Genomic DNA, 25,951 nt, shown 5'->3' on the forward strand with positions numbered 1-25,951 from the left:
GCACTGATCAGACAAAGATTTTATTTCCTTTACGACTCATAAACACTCAAACACAACGGACACTTGGTGTTCCCACACACCTGCACAGGCGAGGGCTGGCCCTTTGTCCCCTCGCCTGTCCCTTCACAGTCCCACGTGCACATTGCACTTGTCTTCATCTCCCTGCTGTCAGCCATTCCCAAATCCACGCTTCCCACTCACAGACAAAGCAGGAGATGAAGTGCTCACAGTATAGTCCAGCTTACGAGGTGCCTCCCAGTTGGGTACTGTAGTGTCTGGTGCCCTCCTTGCCTCAGGATGGGCTGCAAGTCCCATTCCAGCTGTGCCCACCTGCCCTGCAAGGTCCAACTGCACTGCTTCAGCCTCCCCCAGGAGACTCCCTGTCAGGAAATAGGCAAAACTCGTGGGGAAGATGATGCCCCAAGACTTGGCAGCAGTCAAAAAGGGATTTATCAGGTGCAGGGGTAAGGATGAGACACCCCAGCATTCCTCCAACCACAGGAAGTTCTGCAGAGGGATCTGGAAGCTGGGTCTGAACACCTGGAGTCAGCCGTGGGGGTCAGACTCTTCATCCCCAGGGACTGCTGGCCAAGCTCTGCCCTTCCACTGCTCCCCTTCCCTGTTTGCTCTTAGTTCTGGTGGCAAAATAATCTCTGCTGAGGGAGAGAGGCTTTACTGGGAATCCCTCAAAATGAAGACAAACCTTGGGAATTTAAGCAGCATTTTGGGCAGGGGAGAACCCAAATGAACTCTTTCCAGAACTGGCAGAATGAGTCAGAGCCTGAAGAGTCCAAGTGCTGCTGAGGTCCAGGGAGGAGCTGGGATTCCTGGGTGCTTAGAAATAGCAACTGGATTTCCAATACTTCATTCTCCATAAAGTCCTCAAAAATTCCACAATTCCTGTGCCTTCATGTGAGGATCTGCAGAACATCATCCTTTGTCTGCTTCCACCAGGAGCGGGTGTGGAAGGAGTCCAAAGAAAGGTTCTGCAGGGAAGTTCCCAAAAGAGAAGCCTTGAAACAGCTCAAACCAAACCAAACACAGTGGGTTGGTCCTCTGGGAGCTTCTGCTGGGAATCCAGTGTCCTCCTCAGGGGCACCCGAAGCTCCTGGCAGGTTCAGTGCCAAGTCCACATGCAAGGAGCAGCCAGGCTGTGCCTCCCAATCCCTGTGTCCATGCAGGTGCAGGGATCAGCACGCAGGGACCACAATTCCATGGCCTCAGTGTCCCAGCAGGGACACCCTGAGCCCGGCCCTACACGAACTCAGTGAAGTCATCCACGGAGGAGATCAGCCTCTTCCTCTGCCCTGTCTCATAGGTGGGAGGGGGGTCCTGGGGGATCTGGGGAGCAGGTTTTGTGGGGGCAGAGGGGTGCAGCTGCAGGGGAAGGCCAGGGCTCTGGTACTGTGTCTCTTCCCGGAGCTGAAAGGCAATGGAGAACAGGTGAGCTCCATTCTCTCCAAAACTCTTTCCGTTCTCCATGTGGGCAGGGCAGGTTACCCAGGACCCTGTGCCAACACTGAGGGGGTGCCACTCTGTGTCCAGGTATTGGACATCAGGAGGAATTTCTCCATGGGAAAGGTGGTCATTCTCACAACAGAACTGGAACTGGATGATCCTTGAGGTCCCTTCCAACCCAAACTCTCTGTGATTCCCTGACCAGCTGGATTCTAACCTCCATATACACACCCCTCCTCTCACTCAGCAAGTTCTGCCAGCTGGTTTTACCTGCCTTAGTTGCAGTAAGAGTCTCAGTAAAGGCCAGTTCTACCCCTCAGAGCAGCTCCACTCACCCGGTGCCGGAGCCTCTTGATGTGGCGCAGCCTCGCGATCCATTTGGAGGGGTAGGTGTCCGTGGGGTTGGATCTGCTGTGGTGGACCTGGGAAGCCATCTGGGTTGGGAAGGGTGGGGAGAAGAAGGGAAAGAGAGGAGCCACATTAACATAACAACAACAATAAAATTAATCCGATTTTTGTGTGCAGCTTGACAGCAACTGAAGTCCAGCTCTGAGTTAGGACTGTTCAGGTGCCAACTCTGGCTTCAAGGTCAAGTAGAAAAGTTGTTTCTTTGCTTTAGCAGGCCCTGCTTGATTCCTTGGAAGATGGTGATGGCCCAAGGCAGCAGCTGGAAGTCAGAAAGCCTGGGGGAGCTGGGGGTACTCACATTGGCATGCAGGGCCATCTGACGGGCCACAAAGGGCAGGTTCTTGTCAGAGATGATCTTGGCAACACTCGTGTCCACCAAACCCTCCATGTCTTTGGTTTAAAGGAAAAGAAAAAAATTCTTGTAAGACCGTTAAGAAGAAGCAAAAGGTTGCCAGTAACTAAATATTTAAGTCAAATAAACCTGAGGAATTGTATTACACAAGTCCCCACCAGCTCCACAGCTTCCACTCTAACAGAACCCGCTCTGCAGCTTAACACAAGTGGCTCCCAAATTCTGGCTGCTCCATAAAGGTTTGGGGAGAGCCTGCTGGGCTCTCACATGAACCAAACTGTGAGCCAGAAACACCCAGAAGTGCCCCTTCGGTAAAACACCTGCACCAGCACTGCTGAACCCTCCATGTCCTCCAACATCCCCAGGCTGTTGGAGGGATCTGCTCTGCTGCTGGCACTGTGTCCTGAGCTTGGACACAATATGAGCAATCCAGTCGAGGTACACGAGCAGGGCAAACCCAGATGTAACTGGGCAATCTGGTTCCAGAGTTTCTCCTAGAAGTTTTAACTTTTGAAACTCAAACCCTCAACACAGCAAAGGCTGAGGACTTCCCACCTTTCCGACACTGCAGCGTCACCAGGTTACAGTCATAGTCCAGGGGGGTGATGATCACATGCACAAAATTGAACTGCCCCTAAGGAGAAACCAGTAAAAGAGTCAGAAACATTTCCCTGGCAGCACTGTGGTTTGAATGTCATAAACTCACACCAGAGACCCCACCATGGCAAACAGCTCCCCCCATAATCCCCACACTGTTTTTAGGGTAACACCCACACATGAAGGTTTACAACCTTGTGGTCCTGCTGTAACACACTCACAAGGAAAACCCCCTACCTTTATTGTGCCCAGTTTAAAATCCTCTCCAGAATCATTGTAAACAATGGAAACAAAATCATTCCCCAGGTGCCTCTTCTTGTCACAGCGATATTTATCCAAATCCTTTGTGGGCATCAGAGTAGCAATGTGGAAAATGGCTGGAAAGGGAACACAAAGATCCTTAGGCTGAGCTGGGAAAGCAGCAATGGTCACACGCCAGTAATAAAAATACAAACTGTGCTCCCTCAATAGGTTTGTCCCCATTTTTGACAGCTGAATCCCGTCCCACTGGATGCCCCAGGAGCAGAGTGCAGCCAGTGGGAAGGACCACAGCAGCATGGGGAGCAGACCCTGGGTTAGGAAGGAAAAAGAGCTTAAACCAGGACTTGCCCTAACTGAGCTCTGCAGAGTCCCACGGCCACAGGGAGTGGCCTACAGACATCCCATGGAACTGGACTCAGTGTGATGAGCACACAGCTGTGCAGAAAAATTTGGGAAGTTCACCATATCCTGCTGGATCCTGGATGATTTCTGCACTGCTTGGTGCTGCAGCAGCTGGGTGACACTGCAGTGACATGAGCCATGGCCACAGCAGTGACACTCCCTGCTCCAAACTGCTCTCCAGAGAAACACAGCAATATTGACACCACCCTCAGTGAACAGCTTTCACAGCAGCTTGGAGACAAGCAGCTAAACCTCCAAACTAAACCCTGTCAGCCTTTAAAGAGCTGATCGTTGCACAGATTTACAGAGCAGATTGTTTTACAGAGCAGACCATCATAAAACTGGTGTGATTTTTTTTAAGAAAGGCAGATATGCACCTGTCCTGAACTTCATCACATAGCCTGCAGAACTAACAGAACAGGAGGGGATCAGAGCCCCAGGACATCCTCACTACATCCCTGGGAAGGAATCAGTGTGGAAGGCAGGTGAGGTGAAGTCAGAAGACACAGACCATCCTTCCAGCTCACCTTGCATGATGTCATCGTGCCAGCAGTAGGTGAACTGTCCATCCTCCCCACACACATCCAGGCCACCCAGGTAAATCTTATCTGGCTGACAGTCCTTGAGCTCGATGAGCTTGCCCAGGCCCGTGAGGAACTCGGTGTAGCGATAGGAGCCGTGCTCGTTGGACAGGATGGCGATCTCGTTGTTGCTCTGGGACACAGGGACATGTCACAAGTGATCCCTTCCTGGGATGAGGTGACTGCCCTCACAGAGGGGCTTCATGCACACACTGATTTTTAGCACAAGAAACTAAGGAAAAGCAAGGCTGCTGCGGGAGCAGGGCAAATCCCACTGCTGGAGAGGTTCCCAGCATTCCATAAGGATTCCAGCCCCTGCACACACTCACCTGGCCCTCCCCAACGTAGAGCACTGCAATCTTGTGTGTGTCATAGGATGGGATCTGATCCAGGAGCTGCACCGACCTCTCAAACGTCTGCAATCAAAACAGGGACCCCACCTGAGCAGCCTGTGCTGCTGGGAGGTGTCCCTGCCCATCAAGGTCCCTTCCAACCCAAACCATCCCAGGATTCTGTGAGCTTTAAAAAATCCTCTCCACAACCCCAACACAGAGAATCTCCCATCTGTGGCACTGCTGGTAGGAAACACCTTTAAACTGCAGCACCTTAGCCAGACACTTGTGATTATCATTTGCATTCCAAGAAAGTAATGAGGTTAAAAAAATTAAGGATTTATAAAACTCCTTGCCTACCTCATTTGGCAACAAGAGGGGTTTGTTGTTTTCATCACCAAAGAAGGGGGAGTGATACAACTGTAAAAACACAAAGCTGAAGGAGAGAGGGAGGGAAAGGTCTGTTACAACAAAAATGAAGTCAATTTTGATCTGTTGGATGTAAGAACATTATGTACAGCAGAAAAAGAGGAGGAATTAAAATGCTAACAGGGTATTATTCATCTTTTAGAGACACTCTGAGTGCCTGGACGGCCTGCAGTTTGCAATAGACCCCTGTCAGAAAAACAATGATGTGTCAAACAGCAGCAGCCACAAAAATTCCCTGTTCAAAGGCAGGGAGCGGAGGAGCAGGAATGCCCTCCACAGCTCTGGGGGCATTTCTAGGCTTTCAGACACGATTGTACAGAAATTTGCATTTTACCTGCCCTCAATCAGAGGAAAATTGTCTCATCATGCAATTTCAGACAGCTAACAATATCCCCAGTTCAAAAAGCAACAATTACAAACCTTCTTCTCCTTCTTGGGATTTTGCACATTCTATTTCTTGACATGCAAAACCAGCAATTCACCCTGTTCACAGCAAAATTAACCCTGGGTAACCTGCAGTCAAACCACAGCCCCTAAATTGAGTACATTAAGTACAGGAGGAAATTATTCATCTATTTCTTTCACCATTTGGGAGTTCTGTTTCCTAATCCCAAAATCAATTCAGTGGTACTGTGCTCAACAGGTCTGTATTAGCTCCTGAATCAAGCAGGTAATTCATTTTTTAATCAGATGCTTTGCAGACCCCACCCAAGCAGCCTCTCCCGAAGGAGCCCCTGATGGGGCAGCTCAGGGGCCCTGCACCCACCTGGGGTTTATCCCAGGGACTTTCTCCGCGTTGGAAGCTGCTGTCCTGCCCTTGAAGGCATCTCTCTCGATCCTCTTCCCCCTCCTGGATGGGGCAGAGTCGGAGATGGTGTAGCCCCGGGGCCGGTGCCCTGTGGGCGAGCGGGGCGAGGTGACAGCCCCGGTGCCACCCCCCGGCCCGGTGGCCCTGCTGTCGTCCCCCCTGCCCAGCCAGCTGCCCAGCCCTTCCCCTTCCAGGTTCCCCGACTGGGATTTGGATTTCACTTCCGTGCTCAGCCTCCTGGGCACCTCCCGGCCGTTGGCATCCTTGAGCACCTCCTGCAGCGTCTGGAGCTCGGGAGAGGAGCTGGACTTGCTGAGGGGCTGCGAGGGCTGGAAGGAGAGCTCCTCCAGCGCCCGGCCCTCCTCCCGCCCGATGGGGATCCCGCCCTCCACCAGCTCCTCCGACTTCAGCGACTTGTCTTCCTGGCTGGAGGTAGAGGAGGACTGGAAGAGAGAGACACACAGAATACAAGTTTTCAAGGAATCAAAGAATCCCAGAATGGTTTGGGTTGGGATAGAGCTTAAAGCTCATCCCGTGGTCGCTCCAAGCCCCACACAACCTGGCCTGAGACACTCCAAGCAGTGGAGCAGAGAGCTGTGGGGCAGCCACAGCTTCTCTGGGCACCCTGTGCCAAGGCCTCCCCACCCTCAAAGGGAAGGATTCCTTCCTTTTCCTGACAGCCAGAATAAAAGCTGACAACAGCAATGCTCAAGGCACCCCAACACTTCCAGGGAAACGTGGGCAGGAAGGAGAACAAAGCAACGTGGATCAAGGTCCCTGATAAAACAGGGATTTTCCCCTGAATCCTTCCAGGCCATCCAGACTCCCAGTGCCATCAGTGAGCTATTTCTGAGGGTGCCATGAGGGAATTCATGCACAATCCCTTCCTGGCTGTCACCCACTGCTCGCCCTGGGCCTCTCCTTACCCTGCTGTAGGAGTCCTGGGCTTTTCCAAACCTCTCCTCGCTCAGGACGTGCTCGGAACACGAGGTCTCCACGTCCTCGCTCTCCGGGGACTCCGCAGGGGACTCGGCCTCCCTGAGCTCCATCTCCCCTGCGCTCCCTTCCTCCAGCACCACAGCAGATTCTATGGAGACACCGGCACGGGAGCTGTGGAGAGGGGACACAGGGACGGGCCCCCCTCCTCTCCTCTCAAGTACCAGCCTTTTCCCTACGGGATCTCAACGGAAGGCCATACGGAATGAGTGCCCTGGCATTTCTTGTCATGTCAGACTCACTCCTGGCTCCCCTTTTTCCAGCGAATAAATCACCTCACCCTCACAGCCAAGGGTTGCCTGCCTTGGGCCAAGGAAGTGCAGCTGTTTTTTCCAATTGTTGCTGATGGACAAGCAGGGCAAGGGATGAGGAAACGGGACCTTGGACATGGGTTACCAGGACAGACAGGAACTACAGAGATGTAGGAAAGTACCAGATAAAAGCTCGCTGGAGGCATCAGCTCTGTGCAAGGCTGCAACAAAGGGAGCTTTTCTTGTACTGAAATGCAACGCTCCTGTGCCTTGAGGCCTACAAGGAGATCAGAAATTTTCCTAGGAGCCACTTCCTTGCAGTTTGGCAGCTTTCCTAGAATGTCTCAGGAGAAGCAAAACAATTCAGCCCTGAACATGTGGAAAGACGAGAGCAGGGGTGACACGGGCACTGCAGGTGGCATCTGCTCGGACACACAGGGAGTGGAACCACACTGACAAAAAAGCTCCGTGGAAGCCCTGCCTACGTGGAGGATTTAACCTTGGATCTGCTCCAGGCACTGACCACAGGGATGAGTCTGACCAAAGGCTCCTCCTGGCCTTACTTTTTGTCCTGAGGAAAAGGCTGGAGAACAGGAGGCTTCCCATTATGCACACAAGGGACTGGAAGACCAATCTGAAAGGCCAAGATTTGTTTTCCAAAATAATAACAATAATAAAACCAAAAATTAGCACACACAAAATATAAATAAAATCAGCAAAATTAAAAAAAATACAAAGAAAAAATCACTATAGCAGCTTTTCCTGGATTGATTTCAGCTCGCAGGACCAAAGTTATTTCAAAGAAGCAATTAAGAGTTAGCATTGCACACACAAACCTTTTAAAAATACAAAACAAACCAAAAGGAACCAAAACAACGTGCTGATCTGGTTAGCTGTCCAAGCCAGAACACACCTGCAGATACCCAGGGCTTCCAAGCTCCCCTCCTACACCACTGCCAAGATTGCTGGTGCTTTGAAACAACCCAAGCACTAATTATTCTTTAGGTGGGAAGAGAATAACAGGAGCAGAGAGAAGTACAGAAAAATATTGAACTGCAGCAGCTTTGTGTTGCTTTGAGAGGCCTCTGACAGCAACCAGCAGCAGCTCAGAACACCCCACTGCTCTCCTGGGAGTTTTCCAGTGAAGGAAAGAGGCAGAAAAACATTTGAACCCTCTAATTAAAATCACAACACACTGCAGGTTATCAAAGCAATGCAGGTGTTGTGCTCATAAGGTGTGTAATTTGATCTCCACTTCACTTAATTATGAAATCAATTTTACTGAAGTAGAGAAAGATTTCATATTTTTATAGAGCCTCTAAAAGGCAGAATTTAGCAGGTTTTCTGCTGAAATATATTTCTTTTAATTTAAAAATCTCTTAACCAGCCTCCATGCTGGCTGAACTTTATCCATATATAAAATATATACATATTATCAGCTGCTTTTATCTTTCTGTGTCCAATTCTGGCAGATCCCTGGGCTGAGCAGCTCCAAGGGGAGCCTGTCCTGCAGCACACACTGCCCTTCTCACAACTGGGAGCTTTTCCACTGAGCAGAACACAAAGCCAATTGGAAAATGAAGCTGCAAATGAAGAATTAATTAACCCAGCCACGTTTTGACAGGTCATTTAACACCTGGCCTCATGACTCACAAGCCACCCCAGCTAAAAGCAAAGTTGCTTTAAGAAATTGTCTGCACTTGCAAATGTTGGATCTGGCTTGGACTTCTTCATGCTAGTCAAGATCCCATTTGTTGAGAGTGATGAGACTGGGGACAGACAGGAGACATGGAAGGGGAAAATGAGGGATGAGGGATACATTTTCTATGAATCAGAGGTGTTCTTCTATGGCAATACTGTTTGGTTGGTTTTTTCCTTAAATATATATAAATATACCTGCCCAGGATATGCTCCTGTGCAACTTCCCTTGACAACTGGACTGGTACATGGAAGAGAAAGAGGCCACTGCAAAGGGAAATCAAGTGAGCAGCTACATCAAAAGGAAGGAGAGACTATATGAAAAAAAATTATAAAAAAATTAAAAAGCACAGAGTTTAAAATGTAACCAAGAGCCTAGTTTAAAACAAACAAATAAATAAATGAAACAAAGGAAAGAACAAGCTGGGATAAGCTCACCAGATGCCAAAGGGATACTTTAAGGGCACAAGGTCTCAAAACGAATAAGGAGGAATAAACACATCCAACAGTGCAGGCTCCAACTGCTCCCTTTGCAGAATGCATTTTGTGAGGCTTAGGAACAGAAAATCCCTTCCTGATATCCCAGCACACACAGGAAACCAGGCTGAGCCTTTCCTGACCTGCACAAGGTCACTTTTAAACCCACAGAAGAGTCTGGAGAATAGAAATCTGGGTAAAGACTCACAGAGGTTTAACCTCTAAAGAGGCAGAGCAGGCATGTGACAGTCTGACAGCAAAACTTCTTCCAAACGGTCCTTCCCCAGCCAGCTCCAGCAAGTCTGGTTAACAAGGATGTGGCCAAAATTACTCTCAGACTGGCACAGGAGTGGCATTCAGGTGGTGTGGGTTCAGCTCTCCACTTAGCTCCATATACCACAAATTTTTAGTCACAAAAGTGCTTATGGAAAATAATTATTTTGTTTGTTTGTAAGAGGTGATAATTTGACTCCAATTTTGTGTTTACATGTTCTGAAATACTAAAATATACCCTGCCCTGCTTAAAACAAACCTGAAAACTGGCATTTTTACCAGATTTCCAGACAATCCATCCCATTTTTCCCCAGCAAAGCCTGGTCTGCTGGTACCACTGCTCAATTCTGATGGTGTCTGCAGTGCTCAGAGCCTCAGCGTTGGATATCACTGGATAAGAGCTTGAGCAGGGGCTGCAGAAAGCTTTAAAAATTGCAGCTGTTAGTCAACACCAATCTCCCAACATTAACAGCTTTTTAAGAGGAACTAGCACCAAATTAAACAGAGTGAAAATCCTCAGCCACTGTGTTAAAGTCAAGCTAGCAAATGAAACTCGAGTGGTTCAACTGAAGGCTGAACAGTCATTTTCAGAGGTGGGTAAATCCAACAGGATTTGCATTCTGCTGTAAAAGCCAGCGGCAACCAACTCCTCCTGGCTGGCAAAGTTTGGAAGAGGCCATTCCCCAGGAACCTGCAGCTCTGAGTGCCCAACACAGACTCCCAAACTGAAGACAAATGGAAATGGAAACACTGCATGGAAAGATCCATCCACAAGTGGGATGCCCAGATCAGCCCCAAACAAGTGGGAGAAGGAACAGATCCATGACTTTGTTCATTTTCATTTGGGGAACACACGAAACACACGACTCCTGCAAAGCAGCTCCGTTACTCCCCTGTTCTCCTCTTCCCCTACAGGACAGCAGAAGCAAGGAGGAAGGGAATTTTTCACTTCTATGGACAAGAACTGATTCCCTTTCTCATTGCTGGCCCCCCTCACACTCCCAGCTGCTCTAGAAGCCCTGCAGAGACCCAGCAGAGCCTGGAGCTGTTCACGCTCTGCCGGCAGCTCCCACCTGTGTTGGAGCGCTGCAGCAGCGAGGGTTTAGCCGTTCCCGTGGCCAGGCTGGAGGAGGGCACGGACAGGGATTTGTACAGAGCTGTCTCTCGGTGCTCCTTGAAACGTTCTGCAGCCATGAGGGCGTTGGAGAGCTCCTGCAGAGGCATGTTGTTGATGTCTGAGGAAAAGGGGCTCAGCGGGTTCTCCAGGCTCATCAGCCAGCTCGTGTTACCTGCAGCAGACAGTTGGGGAAGTGGTCAGTACTCCCAGCTCCCCCAAAGATTACAGCTCGTGTTGAAAATGCATGAATTGTTTTGGAATTTGCGAATAAAAATCCGAATGGAGCAAGTTCTCAGTTCTTCTGCAGAATGACTTGATTCATTTGCTACTCTCAGTGTTCTGCACTTCACCCCAAGCTCCTCAAAACCCACCCCTGGTAACTCACTGCTACAGCAGATTCCCAAAGGCATCCAAAACACTCAGGTGTCCTAATTAACACCAGGTCAGTTATTTTCTCATGAAACAGCTTTCAGCTGAAATAGATAATTCCTGTTAATCTCGTGGAACATACCGGTGCTCAAGAATTTTGACCTTGAAGAGGTTGTTATTCCTTCCTTAAGAGCAAACATAACTGTGCAGCTGCCCAGACTTGTGCATGTCCCATCCCTGGAAGTGCCCAAGGCCAGGCTGGACAGGGCTTGAAGCACCCTGGGATAGTGGAAGGTGTCCCTGCCCATGGCAGGGGGTGGCACTGGATAAGTTTTAAGGTCCCTTCCAACCCAAACCATCCCATGGTTCTATAGTTTCAAAAGGCAGTAAGCCACAAACAGATCCATTTACAATCAAATATGGATTTTTCTCCTTCACCCAGGCTCTGGTTTCTCACCAAGTCCAGGATCCCACCCCACACTCAGGTACCCACCTGTGGGCCTGCGCACCAGGATTTCTGCCCAGCCCTGGGTCAGCAGTGGCACGTAGGCAGCCAAGTTGGCTTTTTCCTTCTGCAGGGCTGTCTGTGGAGCAGGACTGGCCTTCTCTGGGCGAGCTGCAGCAGCAGGAGGGCCCTGTGTCCCTTGGGAAGTCGAGCCACTGGGAAAATGGGAGGCTGAGCTGTCTAAGGCACCAACACGTAAGGCATGACCACCTGGCAGGACAGACACAATCCAAGGGAGAGGCATGCTTAGTTAGCCCCAAAAATATCCCAGGAATGAGGCTTTTAAGCTCCTCCAGCAGCTGCACACACAATAACCTGATTTTATTTCCCTTGTCATTACAATTATTATTGTTACTATTATTTCATTTCAATTATTAAACTGTTCTTCTCTCAATCCACAAATTTTCTTACTTTTCCCCTTCCAATTCTCTCCTCCATCCCCCCACAGGGGCCTGAGTGAGCACACGGGTGGGGCTTAGCTGCCAGCTGGGGTTAAACCATGAAGAAAATTTTACCTTCCATGTGTTCTTTATAAACCAATTTATGGGATCACCAAAGCTCTCCTGCAAGGAGAGGGAAGCAGGAGGAGCCCCTGGTACCCACCCCTCATTAAACACCAGACAGCTCCAGGTCTCAAATTAGCTCAGACAGAGGAGGCACCTGGAGCCTTCAGCCTGTGGCAGGGCCCCAGGAATGGCAGGGAGAGCCCAGGAATGGCAGGGAGAGCCCAGGAAGGGAACTTACCCGACATGGATCGGACTCTGTTGCGGGAGCCCCTGCAGACCTGCTGCCCAGCCTGGGATTCCAGCTTGGCTGGAGCTTCCTTGGTCTGTCTCACTTGCAAAACAGGGTCTGAGCTGTAGGAAAGGAGATATTGGTGATGTTGAGAGAGGAATCAGCTGTGATGGACAAATGAAACATTCCTCTTATGGCAAGAGGAAAAACTACAAAGATGTAGTGGTTTAGGTGACTTTGTCAAGTGGCGACTTCTAGACATGGGAGAGAAACTCACCTTGATTCCGGGGTGCTCTGGAACTCTGCAGAGTCCAGGCCAAGCAGGGACCTTGTTCCTGTTCCAACACTTGTAGTGATGGTCACCAGCTTGTTACCAACCAGCCACGTCTTGGTCCTTCCTCCAGCCAGCAGAAACTCACCCACAGGAGACCTGGGAACACATTTGGGGTGAAGATTCCTCAGGAGGCAGAGGACAGAGCTGATGTCATTAACCATGCAGGAGGTGCTGCCTGCTTTCCTTCTTTACACAGCATCTGTGCCACTCCCCTTAGCTGCCAACATCCACGTTATCCATCAGGATGATGGATGAGCTTCTGCAGCAGACTCTGGTTATCCAGCACACACATGGAGTGAAGTCCTGCTCCAGACCTTCAAGGCATCTCCTCCAGACAGGTCCAGTCTGAGGCAAAGGATTTGTCAGATTTGACAGAACCACAGAACTGTTTGGGTTGGGAGGAACCTTGAAGTCCATCCAGTGCCACCCCCTGCCATGGGCAGGGACACCTTCCACTAGCCCAGAGTGCTCCAGGCCCTGTACAGCCTGGCCTGGAACACCTCCAGGGATGGGGCATCCCCTGGGAAATCCATTCCAGCACCTCACCACCCTCATACAGAAAAATTCCTTCCCAATATCCCATCTAACCCTGCCCTCTGGCAGTGGGAAACCATTCCCTGTGTCCTGTCCCTCCATCCCTTGTCCCAAGTCCCTCTCCAGCTCTCCTGGAGCCCCTTTAGGCACTGGAAGGAGCTCCAAGGCCTTTCCATAGCCTTCTCTTCTACAGTCTTCCCTCATTTCATCTCCTCTTTAACCAAGATTTTATCAGTGAGGAAAGGCTTCAGAGCCTGGGCCCGCCAGAATCCCAATGTTTTTCCACCAATAAAGTGAAACATGAACCTGAAACCCACCCATGTGTCCCTGGTCCCTGACTGACCTCTTGGGCACAGCAGTGAAGTTGGAGAAGACGTATCGAGCCATCATGTCCAGACAGGTCTCTGTCAGCTCCAGGTGCAGGTTTTTCAAGTTGTCATCAGCCTGAGCCATGGAGTTTTCATCTGCAGAACCCAGGCTCGAGCTGGTGATGGATGTTTGGATGCGACTGGAAGAGAATATCCCAAGGTGACAGATCAGATTGCTCCGTGTCCCTGTCCCCACAGACGGCGGGATGCAGACCCTGCTGTACATGCACGTGCCAGCCATCAAACCCAGGGACTGGGAAACAGATTTTGGGATCAGCCTCATGTTGTGCTTCCCAGGTTGTCGTTGCAGGAAGTGTATTTTCTCTGGAGAGACTCCAACGTCACTCAGCTGGCCAGGCCAGTGCTCTCTGATGTTGGTGGCCCATGGGCAAGTGCACCAAGCAAGGAGTGAGTGGCAGCTCTGAGTTCCTAATCTATGCTGAGGGCAAGCATCCCATGACCAGCACCAGCTTCCCAGGCAGCAGGTTGCCCATGAGCCAGAAATTGGGGCACTCCAGACTTCACTTTATAATCCTGTGGTTTGCTTTTTTCTCTGTTGCATCTCTCCCGTATATTGATTTTTTTCCCCTCCAAATTAAATAGCTACATAAAACCTAATTTAACTTGAAATACGAAAAAAAATTGCACTCTGAACAGGAAATTGGCACAACAATAGAGAGCAGGTCTGCCTTCAAATCAGCCAAATCAGCAAGGCACTTTAAAACCATTTCTGTTTTAGGCTGGACTGCAGTATTTTATAAAGACAGCTCCTTATGCAATTGTAATACAAACTAAGCTGAGGTACAGCCAAAATTTTTATGATGTGGCAACTTCTTTGGCTTCATTAAGGGCAATTATCTGAACTTCTCGTTGCTACCATTTACACATAAATGCAAGAGAAGAAAATCACCTCATGATTAATGGGGATATCAGAGAATCCTGGAAGGTTTGGGTTAGAAGGGATCTTAAAGCCCATCCAGTGCCACCCCCTGCCATGTCAGGGACACCTTTCACTATCCCAGGCTGCCCCAAGCCCTGTCCAACCTGGCCTTGGACACTTCAGGGATCCAGGGGTAGCCACAGCTTCTCTGGGCAACCTGTGCCAGGGCCTCCCCACCCTCACAGGGAAGGGTCTCTCCCACAGAATGAAGTGTCAGAACTATAACTGCAATTCAGTCACTTCAGCCTCTTTCCCCCAAACACCAGATAGAGCCAAAAATAAAAAACAAAAAACAAAAAATCAAGTTCCACTGACAGCAATCCTACAGGTTAAGGCACAAATCTTCAGGTTCAGCAGTTTAACACTCAAGGGAAGTGATCCAGAAATACGTTTAAAAAGCTGGCATCAATAATTTCACATCTTTCATTAGAGCAGGTCAATGCTTGCCATCAAAACCTGTCAATCAATCAAATCAATCTCTGAAATCAAATCTTGTTTTCTTTAGTTGTGAAATCAACAATTCATATGGGCTGAATTCACTGCTCTCTGGAAAGACAAATCCAGCTTCTTCATGGCATCATACTTGAGACCAGGACACTTCATCAGCTCCTTCAGAAGAACAAATCCTAAACTGAGGCCAGAACTATTCCTCCTAGAACTGGAAGGAGGGCTCTCCATAACTTTGCAGAGCTTCCAAATCCTCTCCTGAAGCAAATCCCCGCTTGGGAGGCTCAAGTTTTAGTGAGTTGTACCCAGGATTCTCACTTGTGCAGAATGCAACCTTTTTCCTTTCTTTGTGTGTGGGTTTTTTTGTTTGTTTTTTTCTTTCCCCCTTTCATCACTTTTACTTTAAAACCAGAATTTTTTTGTTGCTAAAGCATCAGAGAACATGGCAAAGTGACCACAGACACCCAGGGTGTGATGTGGCATTGGGAAGCCTCGGGATACTTTCCCAAAACCTTTGCCTGTGGCTAAGGCCAGTTTTTGATGGGATAACCAAGTCATGCAAGCATCCCACATGCAAATCCACCCTGCTTCCACCCACCCTTGCAGTAAAACCTCCAAGGGCCGAGTTGCTCTTGGATTGTCCCCATTTAAAGTGCCTCTACCTGCGGACCACATGTTCAGACACACTGATGCTGCGGGATCGGAAGGCATCAACTGCAGAGGGTTCTTTCAGCTCTTTCACTGGAGGAGAGTTATTCAAGCCTTGCTTTGCATTTTTGGCTAGTCTTAAACTACTATGTGGAGAAGCACCAAGCCCCAAAAGAGGTCACAGAAGGGAGGAAACCATTGTAGGGATGTAGGTTGAAAGGTCACAGTCACAGGGTCAATATTGGGGGATCCCGGAGGGTGATGGAAAATAAAACAAATGCCAAAAAAAACCAAAAAAAAAAAAAAAGGGAAACAAAAAAAAATTAAAACGTACAAACAAGCAGAGCTGAAAAGCATTAAAAAGACAAACCACATTTTGAAAACAAGATTTTAAATGTGCTACAAAACAAATGAAATTAGTACAAGTTAAAAGAAAAAAACTGGTTGAAATGACAGTTGGAATACTGTGCTGTTTAGCAAAGGCAAGAGCACATGAGGGCTACCTGGGCACAAATTCCTCAAGGCTGAAGAGTTTTGTGCAGTTCAACCTCCTCTTGTGTTGCCCCAGCTCACCATGACTCAACACCTGAGGGCTTCCACAGATCCTAAAATGCTTTACCTGGACCGGGTGGCAGCAGGTTTTTCTAAGAGACAGGAACCATGTCACTCACCTCTGTCCCCACTAAGCCCAGCCCAAAACTGAGCTGGGTCTCCCAGGGCCTCCCAGCAGTGTCCCTTAGCCCAGCTCAAGGCACTGGGGACACTGAGCCTCCCTGTTCCAGGCCCTCCCCACACTGCAGAGTCAACAAACACCCCCTGGCTGGGGACACTCCTGTGCCACCCCAGCTGCCTCACACCAGTGGCTCCAGGAGCCCCCTGGACTCTGAACTGGCACAGAAAGGAAATTACTGTTCACACTGTCAAGTGCCAAGCACACGTGGGAGATAACAGCAATTAAGATCTAAGAGGCACTTTAATTAGTCACTGAGATGCATGCCAGGCTCAGGGCTAATTTGGGCAGAACAGTTGGTCCAGCAGCTCCCATTCCCATGGGTAGAACGCAGGCACTAACTCAACCCTTCTGGCTGTTTCTAAACACAATTTATTTGCCATCCTCCTCTCAGTGAGCTCTTACATCTCAGATTGCCACCTGGAGGGATCAGAATTTCTTTGTTCTTCTCCCAACACAGATCACTTTTGGCTACAACTGCTGCAGAGAGCACAGGCTCATGCTCAGGGATCATCACCTACACCAATATCAGGACATCCAGCAACCCTGGGAACTGCTGGGATCGCAATCCCTTGGAACACCCAGCACCTCAGCTATGGCAGGGAAACAATCTTTGGGCTTAAGGAGTGAAAACCAAGCCCAGAGGCTTCTCAGGCAGGGAAACTGGTATCTGCTCCAGGCCTTTCCTCTGTGCCCTGGCCAGAATCCAAGCTCAGCCAGACCCAGAGGCAGTGGCATCCTGCCATTCCAGTGCTTCGGGCACTGCCTGAGTACAGCCACACTCCTCAGCAGAGATTTCTGTGGAAAGTGATCCATCAAAAGCCTTTAGATACAGAAGTATTCCAACCTGGTAGAATTTAACAGGTTTTTTTAGGGGGAAAAAAGAAAAAAAAAAAGATTAGTTGAAATTCTAATTGGAGAGATGAGTGTCAAAAGGCTTCTCTTCCAAGTTTCTGGATGAAGGAGGAGGAGATGGGAGAGATGACACACAACACAGGGTTTACAGCTGCAGCAGTAGGGCAGGGATGGTGTTTCTTCATTGCAAGGCTCTGCTGCAGCCTTGCAGGTGAAGTAGAGGCACTTTCCCCAGGGTTCAGATGCCACCATGTGCTCACTGCTCACAACACTGAAGCAAGTTAAGTGAACCAATTTAGGTAATCCCTGCAGGTAAAAGGACATTGGAGAAACCCTGAATGCCTTCCAAGGAATATCTTCCTCTCCTGGCAAATGTTACTTTGAAAGACTACTGGCAAGAAATGCTCTGACTTCTGAAGGCTTCACTTAAAACTGTCACGACAGCTTCAAAATTCCAGAAAAAAAAGGGACCAGGACATCCAGACAGACCAGCTGTGTGCCAGCCAGTGCACTGACCTGACTGGGAATACCATGGTAAAACACAGTACTGGCTCTCTAATTTATCCAGGTCATTGATCACAACCATTTCTCTGGCAATCATCTGAAAATCACTCGTTACAGATCAATCATCAAAAGGAGTTCACACAATCCATATGAACATGGGATTCTGCTACTGCTGGTATTACTTCTGATATTCCCTGTTCTGTTATCTCTGCTAACATTGTACTGACACATCCCAACCTGACACAACTGTTGATTTTCAAAAGTGAACACCAAAAAGGCCCCCACTGCCTGCCCAGGCCTGCAGGACAGGCAGCGCTGCCTCAGCTGCCCCACCACACTGTCAGCCTGGTTGGATCCCAGCTTCTCACCAACCTGAGTTGTCTTTGACCTAAAGAGGTTTACTTTGCTTGCTTACTGCACTGCCAGATTTGGGATCACTGCACCCAGCCTCCTTCAGGAAAACACAGGGGAGTGAGCACGAGAACAGGGAACACCAAACCCTGCTTGGGGTCAAACAGAATTTACCTCTTTGGCCTCTCGTTCAGGCTGGTGCTGCGAGCCCTGAAGCTGTCCTTCTCTGGGGTGTCATCAAAGGACAGGAGGACATTGGAGCGCAGGCCCTGCCATGGGGACAAGAGGTGACAACGTGAACAACGTGCAGCTGAAAGTCTGCAACCACAGGCCAAAGCATGAGAGCTCACAGAGATGCTGACAAGGAAAATAGAATTTTTGTAGTTCAAACAACCTTTCAAGTTCTCAGATCAGTTTTTAAGCTGTCGTTTCTCCTGTATGCTGCTGGACTGAGCAGTGCCATTACCTTGGTGATGTAGGGGACAAAGTCCTTGCGGAAGGGCAGGCGGCAGCGGATGAACCACATGGCGATCACGTGGTGGGCCAGGCAAACGATGTACTGGTTAAACCTGCAACAGCAGAGAAGCCCCATAGCTCAGTGTGCACAGCTCAATCTGACAAACAGAACTGGTCCTTTACCTACTGAAAGTGTAAAGAAAAAAAAGAACCTCAAAAATTCTGTTCAAGAAAAACAGGTTTTTGTCCAAGGTGATGATGTCCTAGAATTGTATCGTGGAATTACAGAATGGTTTGGGTGGGAAGGGATCTCAGAGACTGTCCAGTTCCACCCCCAGGGACACCTTCCACTGTCCCAGGTTGCCCCAAGCCCCGTCCAGCCTGGCCTTGGACACTTCCAGGGATCCAGGGGCAGCCACAGCTTCTCTGGGCAGCCTGTGACAGGGCCTCCCCACCCTCACAGGGCAGAATTATCCCTTCTTCAGGAAAAGCCTGGAGACACCAGAATGAGCAACATCCCATAAATAAACTTGAGTCAAAAACTAGGAAAAAAGGCTTTGTATGCTCTCAGTTTCAGAGATGAGAGAGAAGCACATTCCTGTGTCCTTACTTGGAGGGGTTTGTGTAGGGCAGGGAGATGGCGAAGACGCTGGCGTACTGCTCTGCTGCGAAGTTCCGGTACAGGTGAGGCAGCCTGGCCAGAGCTGCAACAGTCCAGCAACAAAACCAGCACAGGTGAGGCCTCAGCACAACCATTCAACATCTTAACTCAGTTTAATTTCTAATTTTTTGGTTCTTCTAAATGATCAGTGACATGGAAGTTAAAATCAGATTATAACGTCATTCAAGGAAGAGAAGGCAGCTCGTATTTCCATATGGCTGCATGACACAGAGAGTGTTTCTCTCTTCAGTGCAAGAGATTTACACAGAAAACTTGTAACAAATGAGGTGATCAAACATTTATAGCTTGAGGACGGAGCAAGGCCATCACAGTGCGTTCCATATGACCAACCCAATCAAACCCCCCATATTCCACGCCAAAAACACAACTGCAGAAAATTAAAAGAAGAGCATCACAACTTACTTGACAGAAATTCTAGGAGAGGGATTGCCATGTTGGCTGTGGCAGAAATGTGGGTTAGTTTGACAATGAGGACAGGCAGTGCCTTGATGATGATGTCGGGCATCTCCACGCTGCAGACTGAGAGTGCCACCACGCACTGGTTGGCGCAGCGGTAGATGAGCCCATGCTCCAGGCAGTACACAATCTCACGCTGGGGGAGCAGGAGAAACACTCAGCACACTGGAAGGACAGCCCTGAGGCACCACCTCCTGACTCCTGTCCAAGGTATCCCTGCTGCAAGGCCTGTGTGACACACCTGAATGCTAACACTGAGTATTCTCAAGTATCTGCAGCTTTAAATAATGCTGCAGACACTCCAGGCCAAAATCTTATCAGGGGATTTGAATCAAGTAGGTAGTTGAGACTTTAATATTATAATTTTTTGATTTAACAGAAATTTTGTGTTTATAAGGGTCTTACTGTAGAGGGTAAAGTCACTCAGTGACCTGTGAGGGGGGACAGGTGAGGAGCGAATCCACAGTTAATCCTGCATGGAGTTAGCAAAGTATTTTTTCACCCCAAATTCAGCAAATGCAGCATTTCCCAACAGCAAAGGGCAGTGTTACCTTGCACTTTTTTCTTCTAACCAGCTGACAGGCAAAAAAATGCTCTACAGGCTCTGCCCTCCTACACCCTCTTATTTCCCCTATACCTGCTTGGCTTTGTCCAGGTAATTGTGGTAAGATATCAGTGCTGTCAGCACAGGGACCACAGCCAGGTGCAAATCCGTGCGGGAAAAGCCTTCAGGGGTCCCATGGAGCCTGTCCGTGGTCTTCTTGTCTGTGAGCTGACACATCACACAGCCAGTCAGGGCACCTCTCACTGAAATACCCTCTGAAAGGCAGTAGAAGGCACTGCCCACAGCTCCCCTTGACCCATGTATATACACATACTCATATACACACATTAAGAACACCCATTGTTACCTATTCTGTACCTAGAACAACCCTCACAAAAGAAAGGGTGACTGAGTGACAACTAGTCCACTAATTCTTAAAATATTAATGTGAAGACAAAAAAACCCACTCAAAAATCCCCTCCAAGCAAGCCAAGGAGCTGGGGACTGTGCCTCAGTGGCATTACCATGTAGCTCAGTGCAGAGGCCAGGTCGTCTATGTTGCAAGGAGAAGTTAAAAATAGCACTTTATAGCGGAGGGATTCGGGTAATTTGTTGAGAACCAACTTCAACACCTTCCAGTCTGTCTCCTGCAAAGACAGAAAATGTTAAGGTTGAAAATCTTTGCGTGATTTCACTCCAGTTTGGAAGGAAGATCAATCAAATTGCAGACAATGTGTCATTTCCTAGGCAGATGTAGGTCTTGTCATGGTTGATACAGAAAAAGAAGTGGCACTTAGCTGTCACAAGTTTCTCCCTGTCTGTCACCCAGCTCTAGGTGCAATATTGGCACCACAAACTGGAAGAGAAGTTATATTGAGATCTGACAGCCAGAATTCAATTCTCCTAAGCACCAGCACCAATTAACTCCCAGAGCAAGCCAAGCCCTCAGCACAGAGCCATGTCCAATGCCACACTCAGGAACAATTTCTGTTTACAGTTTATTGGTGGTAAAACATTCACGAAGTCTCAAAACACCTCACAAACTTGCAGTGGGAGATGTTTTAATTTCAAATGCCCTTTCAGAAACAGGATGGCTTATTGGATCTTGTTTAACAAGCACAGTTTTTGCCCTTGCCTGCTCTGAGGCACTGAAACGAAAGCTGTGCTTGTTTTCTGAAGAGCTGGACTGCTGCTCCCACTGGTGGCTGTGAAGCTGCACAAACACTCCCAGATTTTGAGCAGGAGGAGCAGAAATTGCTTTTCAGGCTTTATTTAGGTACTCTGGGCTGGAATTCCCCAGGCAGCTGGTACCAGGAGTGGACACAAAGATGCCAGGAGTGGACATACCTGCTTCAAACACTGCAGGAGGACCCCAAAGACCATGGAGTAGGGCAGGTGTCCCACCCGGACGGTGGCACCTTGCGAAGGCACACTGGGGCTGCCTGAAGGTGGGGAGAGGGTGCCAGGGGGCTTTTTCTCAGAAGCCCTTTTGTCTGCCTCCCTGCAACACAGAAAGGGAGAAAAATACGTGTCATTTTTACAGCCTATTCATGTGACCTACAGCACTACCCTATCTGGGAACCAATTTAAAGACTGAACAATATAATCTACATTTTCAATTAAAAAAAACACAGGATTGCTCAGTAGAGACACAGCAATGAGCCAGTTTGGTCAAGTGAAGGATTTTTCTATCCAGGCCTGTAGCAAATTTAGAAAGGTAACTTTTGGGGCATGTTACACAAAGAACTTTAAGCAAGCTATAAAATTAAAAATAGCCAGACTTGTACAAATCATCAAATCAAAATTCAATGATTTTTAAAATTCAATGAAACCAGTTTGAGGCAAGAAATTGCAAATTTTTGGGGGAAGTTTTGTGAGCAGGAACTTAAATTTCATAACTGAGATTGAGAGCTCTGCAGGTTAAGTGATTCATAAGAACAGTTCACCAATGAGTTATTGGTTCAGACAATCCCAAGCTGTAACTACAGACTGGTCTAGGATTTGGAAGATTTAGAAAAACTGCAGATTGCTACTGATGGAACATTAGGCTCATCAAGAATACAATTTAGTTTGGAAAAAAACCAGCTTTTTAAAAATAAAAAATAAATTAAGAAGTGTCCAAGGCCAGGTTGGACGGGGCTTGGAGCAACCTGGGATAGTGGAAGGTGTCCCTGCCCATGGCAGGGGTCACACTGGATGATCTTTAAGGTCCCTTCCAACCCAAACCACTCTGTGATTCTTTTGCTTAACACCATGAAAAACCTACACAAAATCGCACAGGCAGTAGGGGCTGAACCTCACTGCTCCATCCTTGTTGGAAAGGCCAAGGCGGTGCAGGGAGTCAGCTCGCAGCATCAGCAGGAAATCAAACACCTGGAACAGGGAAAACATTGGAATTACTCAAACCCCAAGCCACAGGAATACTCTCCCACCCCCACACGATATTCTTCCAGGTGCAAAAGGATTTTTAAGAGATGCCACGGCTTATTCTGCAGGAAGCATCACTTCTGGCATCACACTGCCTTTACACACACATATGAGCCAAGAAACATTTAATTCTACTTCTTGCAAGCTCTAAAGCACCCAGATCCCACCTGCCACCCAAAAATCCCAGAGGATTGTGCAGCTGTGGCCCTGGGAGCACAGGGGGCTCCTCCTACCTGCAGCCTGATGCTGCTGGCCACAGGAAGGCTGTAGGAGTACTTGTAGTGGCGCTGGACGTGCTGGATCAGCATCTCGTACACCCTGGTGGCGTGGCTGGAGGGCAAACTGTACAGCTTGGTCTGCAGGCACAGAAACACAGCCCAGCCACAGGGATCCTGTCACAAACCTGGGGCTGCACTGCCAGATCCAGGAGAAATGCAGCAAAAACTTGATCCTCAATGCAACATGAACAGGGGGCTGTGGAAGGAACATCTGCAAAGACTCCAGAGCAGCTCTGTCTGCTCCAGAGGAACAACCTGCTCTTATAACTTAACCACAGCCCAGGACATGCTGCCCAAACACTACAAATCTATTAAATCTATTCAGGGTTATGAGCTCCTCCTTTCTGCTAATTTATGGCCACATCCTCCCTCCAGACAGGAAAATGTGGTCATCTGCGATGTACAATGGAAATGAAGAAAATAGAATGTTTTGCAAATAATTCTACGGTACTCAAAATCAAAGGATTGACCAAAACAGGAGTTAAAATATTAAATAGTTAAACAAAAGTCAGAATATTTAATAGTGGGAGAAGAGTTATCTAAAAAGCCAAGTTCATCAGAAGAGTATTATGAACAATCTGTGTTTAATGCTCTGCAGCCTTTACCTGAAGAATTATCAGGAGCCCAAGAACTGCTGTCTTGACATCCTCCAGAGAAGCTGAATATGACAGCAAGTCCCTCTCTTCCAGTTCAGAAGGAGATGACAGAGAATGTGCAGCCACCTTTGCAAGAGAAAAGCAACACATAGTTTAAACACACCTTTTCTCTATTTCCATGCTGGAAGGCAAGGGAAACCTCCAGAAGTCATCCTTGCTGGAAAAGCTGCCAACCCTGCCAGGTACTCACCTTCTCTATGATATCCAGCAGGCTGTTGAAGTGATGAGTGTTGCAGCCTTCAGCCAGGTCCACCAGCAGCTGAGTGGCCAATTTTCGGACCTGATGGTCTTTGTCCTCTGGGATGTGAGCCAGCTGGGAGATCACCACCAGGTTTATCAGCTCTTCCTGCAAGAGGACAGACCTTCCTAAGCTGTCAGATGTTCAGCCAGCACATTAGAGAAATAATTTCAAACAAAAGATGTCAGCTGTTCTGATATCAGGCTTGTTCCTCCAGTTTCATTCCTTGATCTCCTCTTCCATCCAACAGGTATTTCTGTCTGCCATCCTTCCAGATCTTTGTGATTTTATTGACTTTTCGGTGCTTTGGTTTTTGTCTCTCCTATAGATTTGACAGCCCAGGCTCAAACAGACAAGGGATTTTTAGGCCTTGGTTTTTTGAGAGAGAGAGGAAACACCAATAGCTTCATGTTTCCACAAATCTTGAAGGAATCCAAGGAGCATCTCTGCCCCTTCCTGCCCTCTGACACTTTGGGCATACCCTGAGGAGCTGAAGACATCTCTGGAGCTCTTCCCTAACTCCTCTCTCAGAGTTTCCATCTTGGATAGCAATTAAACTGGAGGCACCAAGACAAGTCACTGCTCAATATGTCCAGTCCCCATCCTTTTACAAAGCTTTAAAGTCCACTTTGCACCTCTCACACTGACTGTCAATTCTTCCAAAACAAAATGGACACGGAATTAATGGCCTTAAAACAGGGAAGCCAAGACACAACCAGGTATATCCTCAAACCCCAGCAGCTCCTACTGAAAGTTGCACATCCCTGTATCCAGCTAAGGACAAATAATGGCAAATCCCCCTACAAACATGCCCAAGAAACAGGTCTGTGTGGGCAAGGTTTAGTGCCTTCCCCACTGGCAGAGAGAACCTGAAGCCCCCAGGAAAATGTGCCTCACCAAAGGCTTTCCCACCACCTGAGACCTCACCTGGGATCCCCAGCAAACACACACCTCATAGAACTGTCTGTTGATGCTCAGCACAAAGGACAGCACATCCAGAACTTTAATCCTAACAGCACTACGGCTCTCATTCCTAAAATAGGAAAAGCAAATCCAAAATTATTCGAATAGAGTTGTTGATATTCAGGAAAGGGGGAAAAGTAAAACTAAAGGAAAATAAGAAACTTCTTCAGAGTTGGAACAGTAACTGTGAGAGATCAGCTGAGCCCTCAGTTAATGTCTCTACATCTGAAATCAGATTCAAGAACAATTGGAAATTCAAATCCCAATTCAGCTTTTACTCCTTCTGCAGACCTGTAATTGCAGCTTTCCCATTTCCAAACCAAACTAGGAAGCACATGTCAGAAGAACAAGTGCTCTGGTGAGCAAATTTAAAACCAAACACATGGCATTGAGGAAGAGCTGCTTTGGCAGCATTTCACAGAGGAGACAGAAGTTTGTTATTGCTCTGTGTTGATGTTTCAGAGCACAGAATCCCTCAGGCAACACCAATTCAAAACCAGATAACTGGAGTACTGGATAACCATATGCAATCCTAATGCTTAACAGGAAAAGCTTGTCTGGTGTCAGAACTACAAAGTGCTGTGGAGTGGAACATAACTGCCTAAGTTAATTGGAATAGTATTGAATGGAAATAAAGAGAAGGGAAAAAAAAAGCAGCATAAAGAGCTCAGTGGAAAGCTTTTCTTCTGTTAAATAAGTCCTTTCATGTGCTGTGCCCTGGGACTACCACACTTCTCAAGAGCCATTTACTAACTTATAACTTCAGAACATTAGGACTTCAGAAAACAAGATTATCTACCATGGAAATGTGGCAAGAAACACTTGAAAGTGCTTCTTAAATGTAAGAAGTTCCCAAAGTTATGATTTCCTACCTGAAGAATCTCTCCATTAAGAGCTGCAGGTTGTGGATCCAACCATCTTTGGCAGGGTGGATGGACTGAGCTCTGTATGTTATCAGGTTTAACACAGAAGATTCCTTTTATGGAAACATCAAGAAATGTTTTTAGTGTATAAACAAACACAATAAATCCATTCCCTCAACCCCTACCATGGGAATAAGGCTCATGGAAGTCCTTGCTGGAATTTTCTGACCATTTGCTGTTTTAGGACTCTCAACTTCCAGCTGTAACAGAATAGACCCAAAAAAAGGACAATAACAAAGCCTTACTGGTCTCTGATCAGCACATCTTTCCACCAGCTCAAAAAATCTCTCTTCGGAGCCATGAAAATCATTCTGGTCACAGAGTTCTTCTACTGTGGTCAAAAGATCATGTACAATGGACTTCAGTTCCTGGCTCTCCAGAGCCTGAAAAGAGACAAAACCATTCCTGAAAGAGTTTCACCTTGACAAAAAGTGCTAATTTTAAATACAAACAGAGAACCACAGCAGTGAGAATTGGGCTAAGCCTTTCTCAGCTTCAATTTCCCCACAGTGCACAAACAGATCAATTTGCAAAACAATTTATGGCAAAGCCTTTGGATTGAAAGCAC

General features: G+C 48.0%; 1 protein-coding gene across 7 annotated transcripts in view; it reads right to left on the bottom strand.

The window, feature by feature from the left end:
* Position 1: 1 nt before the first annotated feature.
* TSC2 (TSC complex subunit 2) overlaps positions 2–25,951 on the bottom strand; it is a 32,303-nt gene continuing 6,353 nt past the window's right edge. For 2 of the 7 annotated variants that reach the window (XM_069030419.1, XM_069030418.1), the window contains exons 12-42: positions 25,629–25,766; positions 25,333–25,436; positions 24,449–24,530; positions 23,450–23,605; positions 23,209–23,325; positions 22,559–22,681; positions 22,165–22,271; positions 21,246–21,399; positions 20,423–20,545; positions 19,992–20,126; positions 19,301–19,490; positions 18,827–18,920; positions 18,227–18,329; positions 17,935–18,029; positions 15,335–15,466; positions 13,261–13,425; positions 12,327–12,479; positions 12,059–12,171; positions 11,303–11,524; positions 10,397–10,612; positions 8,772–8,840; positions 6,555–6,715; positions 5,587–6,071; positions 4,752–4,827; positions 4,389–4,475; positions 4,006–4,192; positions 3,053–3,192; positions 2,774–2,852; positions 2,165–2,256; positions 1,794–1,892; positions 2–1,422 (exon numbers count right to left, since the gene is read on the bottom strand). In XM_069030419.1, coding sequence (XP_068886520.1) covers positions 1,255–1,422; positions 1,794–1,892; positions 2,165–2,256; positions 2,774–2,852; positions 3,053–3,192; positions 4,006–4,192; positions 4,389–4,475; positions 4,752–4,827; positions 5,587–6,071; positions 6,555–6,715; positions 8,772–8,840; positions 10,397–10,612; positions 11,303–11,524; positions 12,059–12,171; positions 12,327–12,479; positions 13,261–13,425; positions 15,335–15,466; positions 17,935–18,029; positions 18,227–18,329; positions 18,827–18,920; positions 19,301–19,490; positions 19,992–20,126; positions 20,423–20,545; positions 21,246–21,399; positions 22,165–22,271; positions 22,559–22,681; positions 23,209–23,325; positions 23,450–23,605; positions 24,449–24,530; positions 25,333–25,436; positions 25,629–25,766 — 4,365 coding nt within the window. In that variant the 3' untranslated portion in view covers positions 2–1,254. The remainder of the gene's footprint in view (positions 1,423–1,793; positions 1,893–2,164; positions 2,257–2,773; positions 2,853–3,052; positions 3,193–4,005; positions 4,193–4,388; positions 4,476–4,751; positions 4,828–5,586; positions 6,072–6,554; positions 6,716–8,771; positions 8,841–10,396; positions 10,613–11,302; positions 11,525–12,058; positions 12,172–12,326; positions 12,480–13,260; positions 13,426–15,334; positions 15,467–17,934; positions 18,030–18,226; positions 18,330–18,826; positions 18,921–19,300; positions 19,491–19,991; positions 20,127–20,422; positions 20,546–21,245; positions 21,400–22,164; positions 22,272–22,558; positions 22,682–23,208; positions 23,326–23,449; positions 23,606–24,448; positions 24,531–25,332; positions 25,437–25,628; positions 25,767–25,951) is intronic. The other 5 variants (XM_069030417.1, XM_069030422.1, XM_069030421.1 and 2 more) reach the window with 5 other exon arrangements.

The sequence above is a fragment of the Aphelocoma coerulescens genome, chromosome 14 (genome assembly GCF_041296385.1).
Source record: "Aphelocoma coerulescens isolate FSJ_1873_10779 chromosome 14, UR_Acoe_1.0, whole genome shotgun sequence".
In the NCBI taxonomy this organism is placed as follows: Eukaryota; Metazoa; Chordata; class Aves; order Passeriformes; family Corvidae; genus Aphelocoma; species Aphelocoma coerulescens.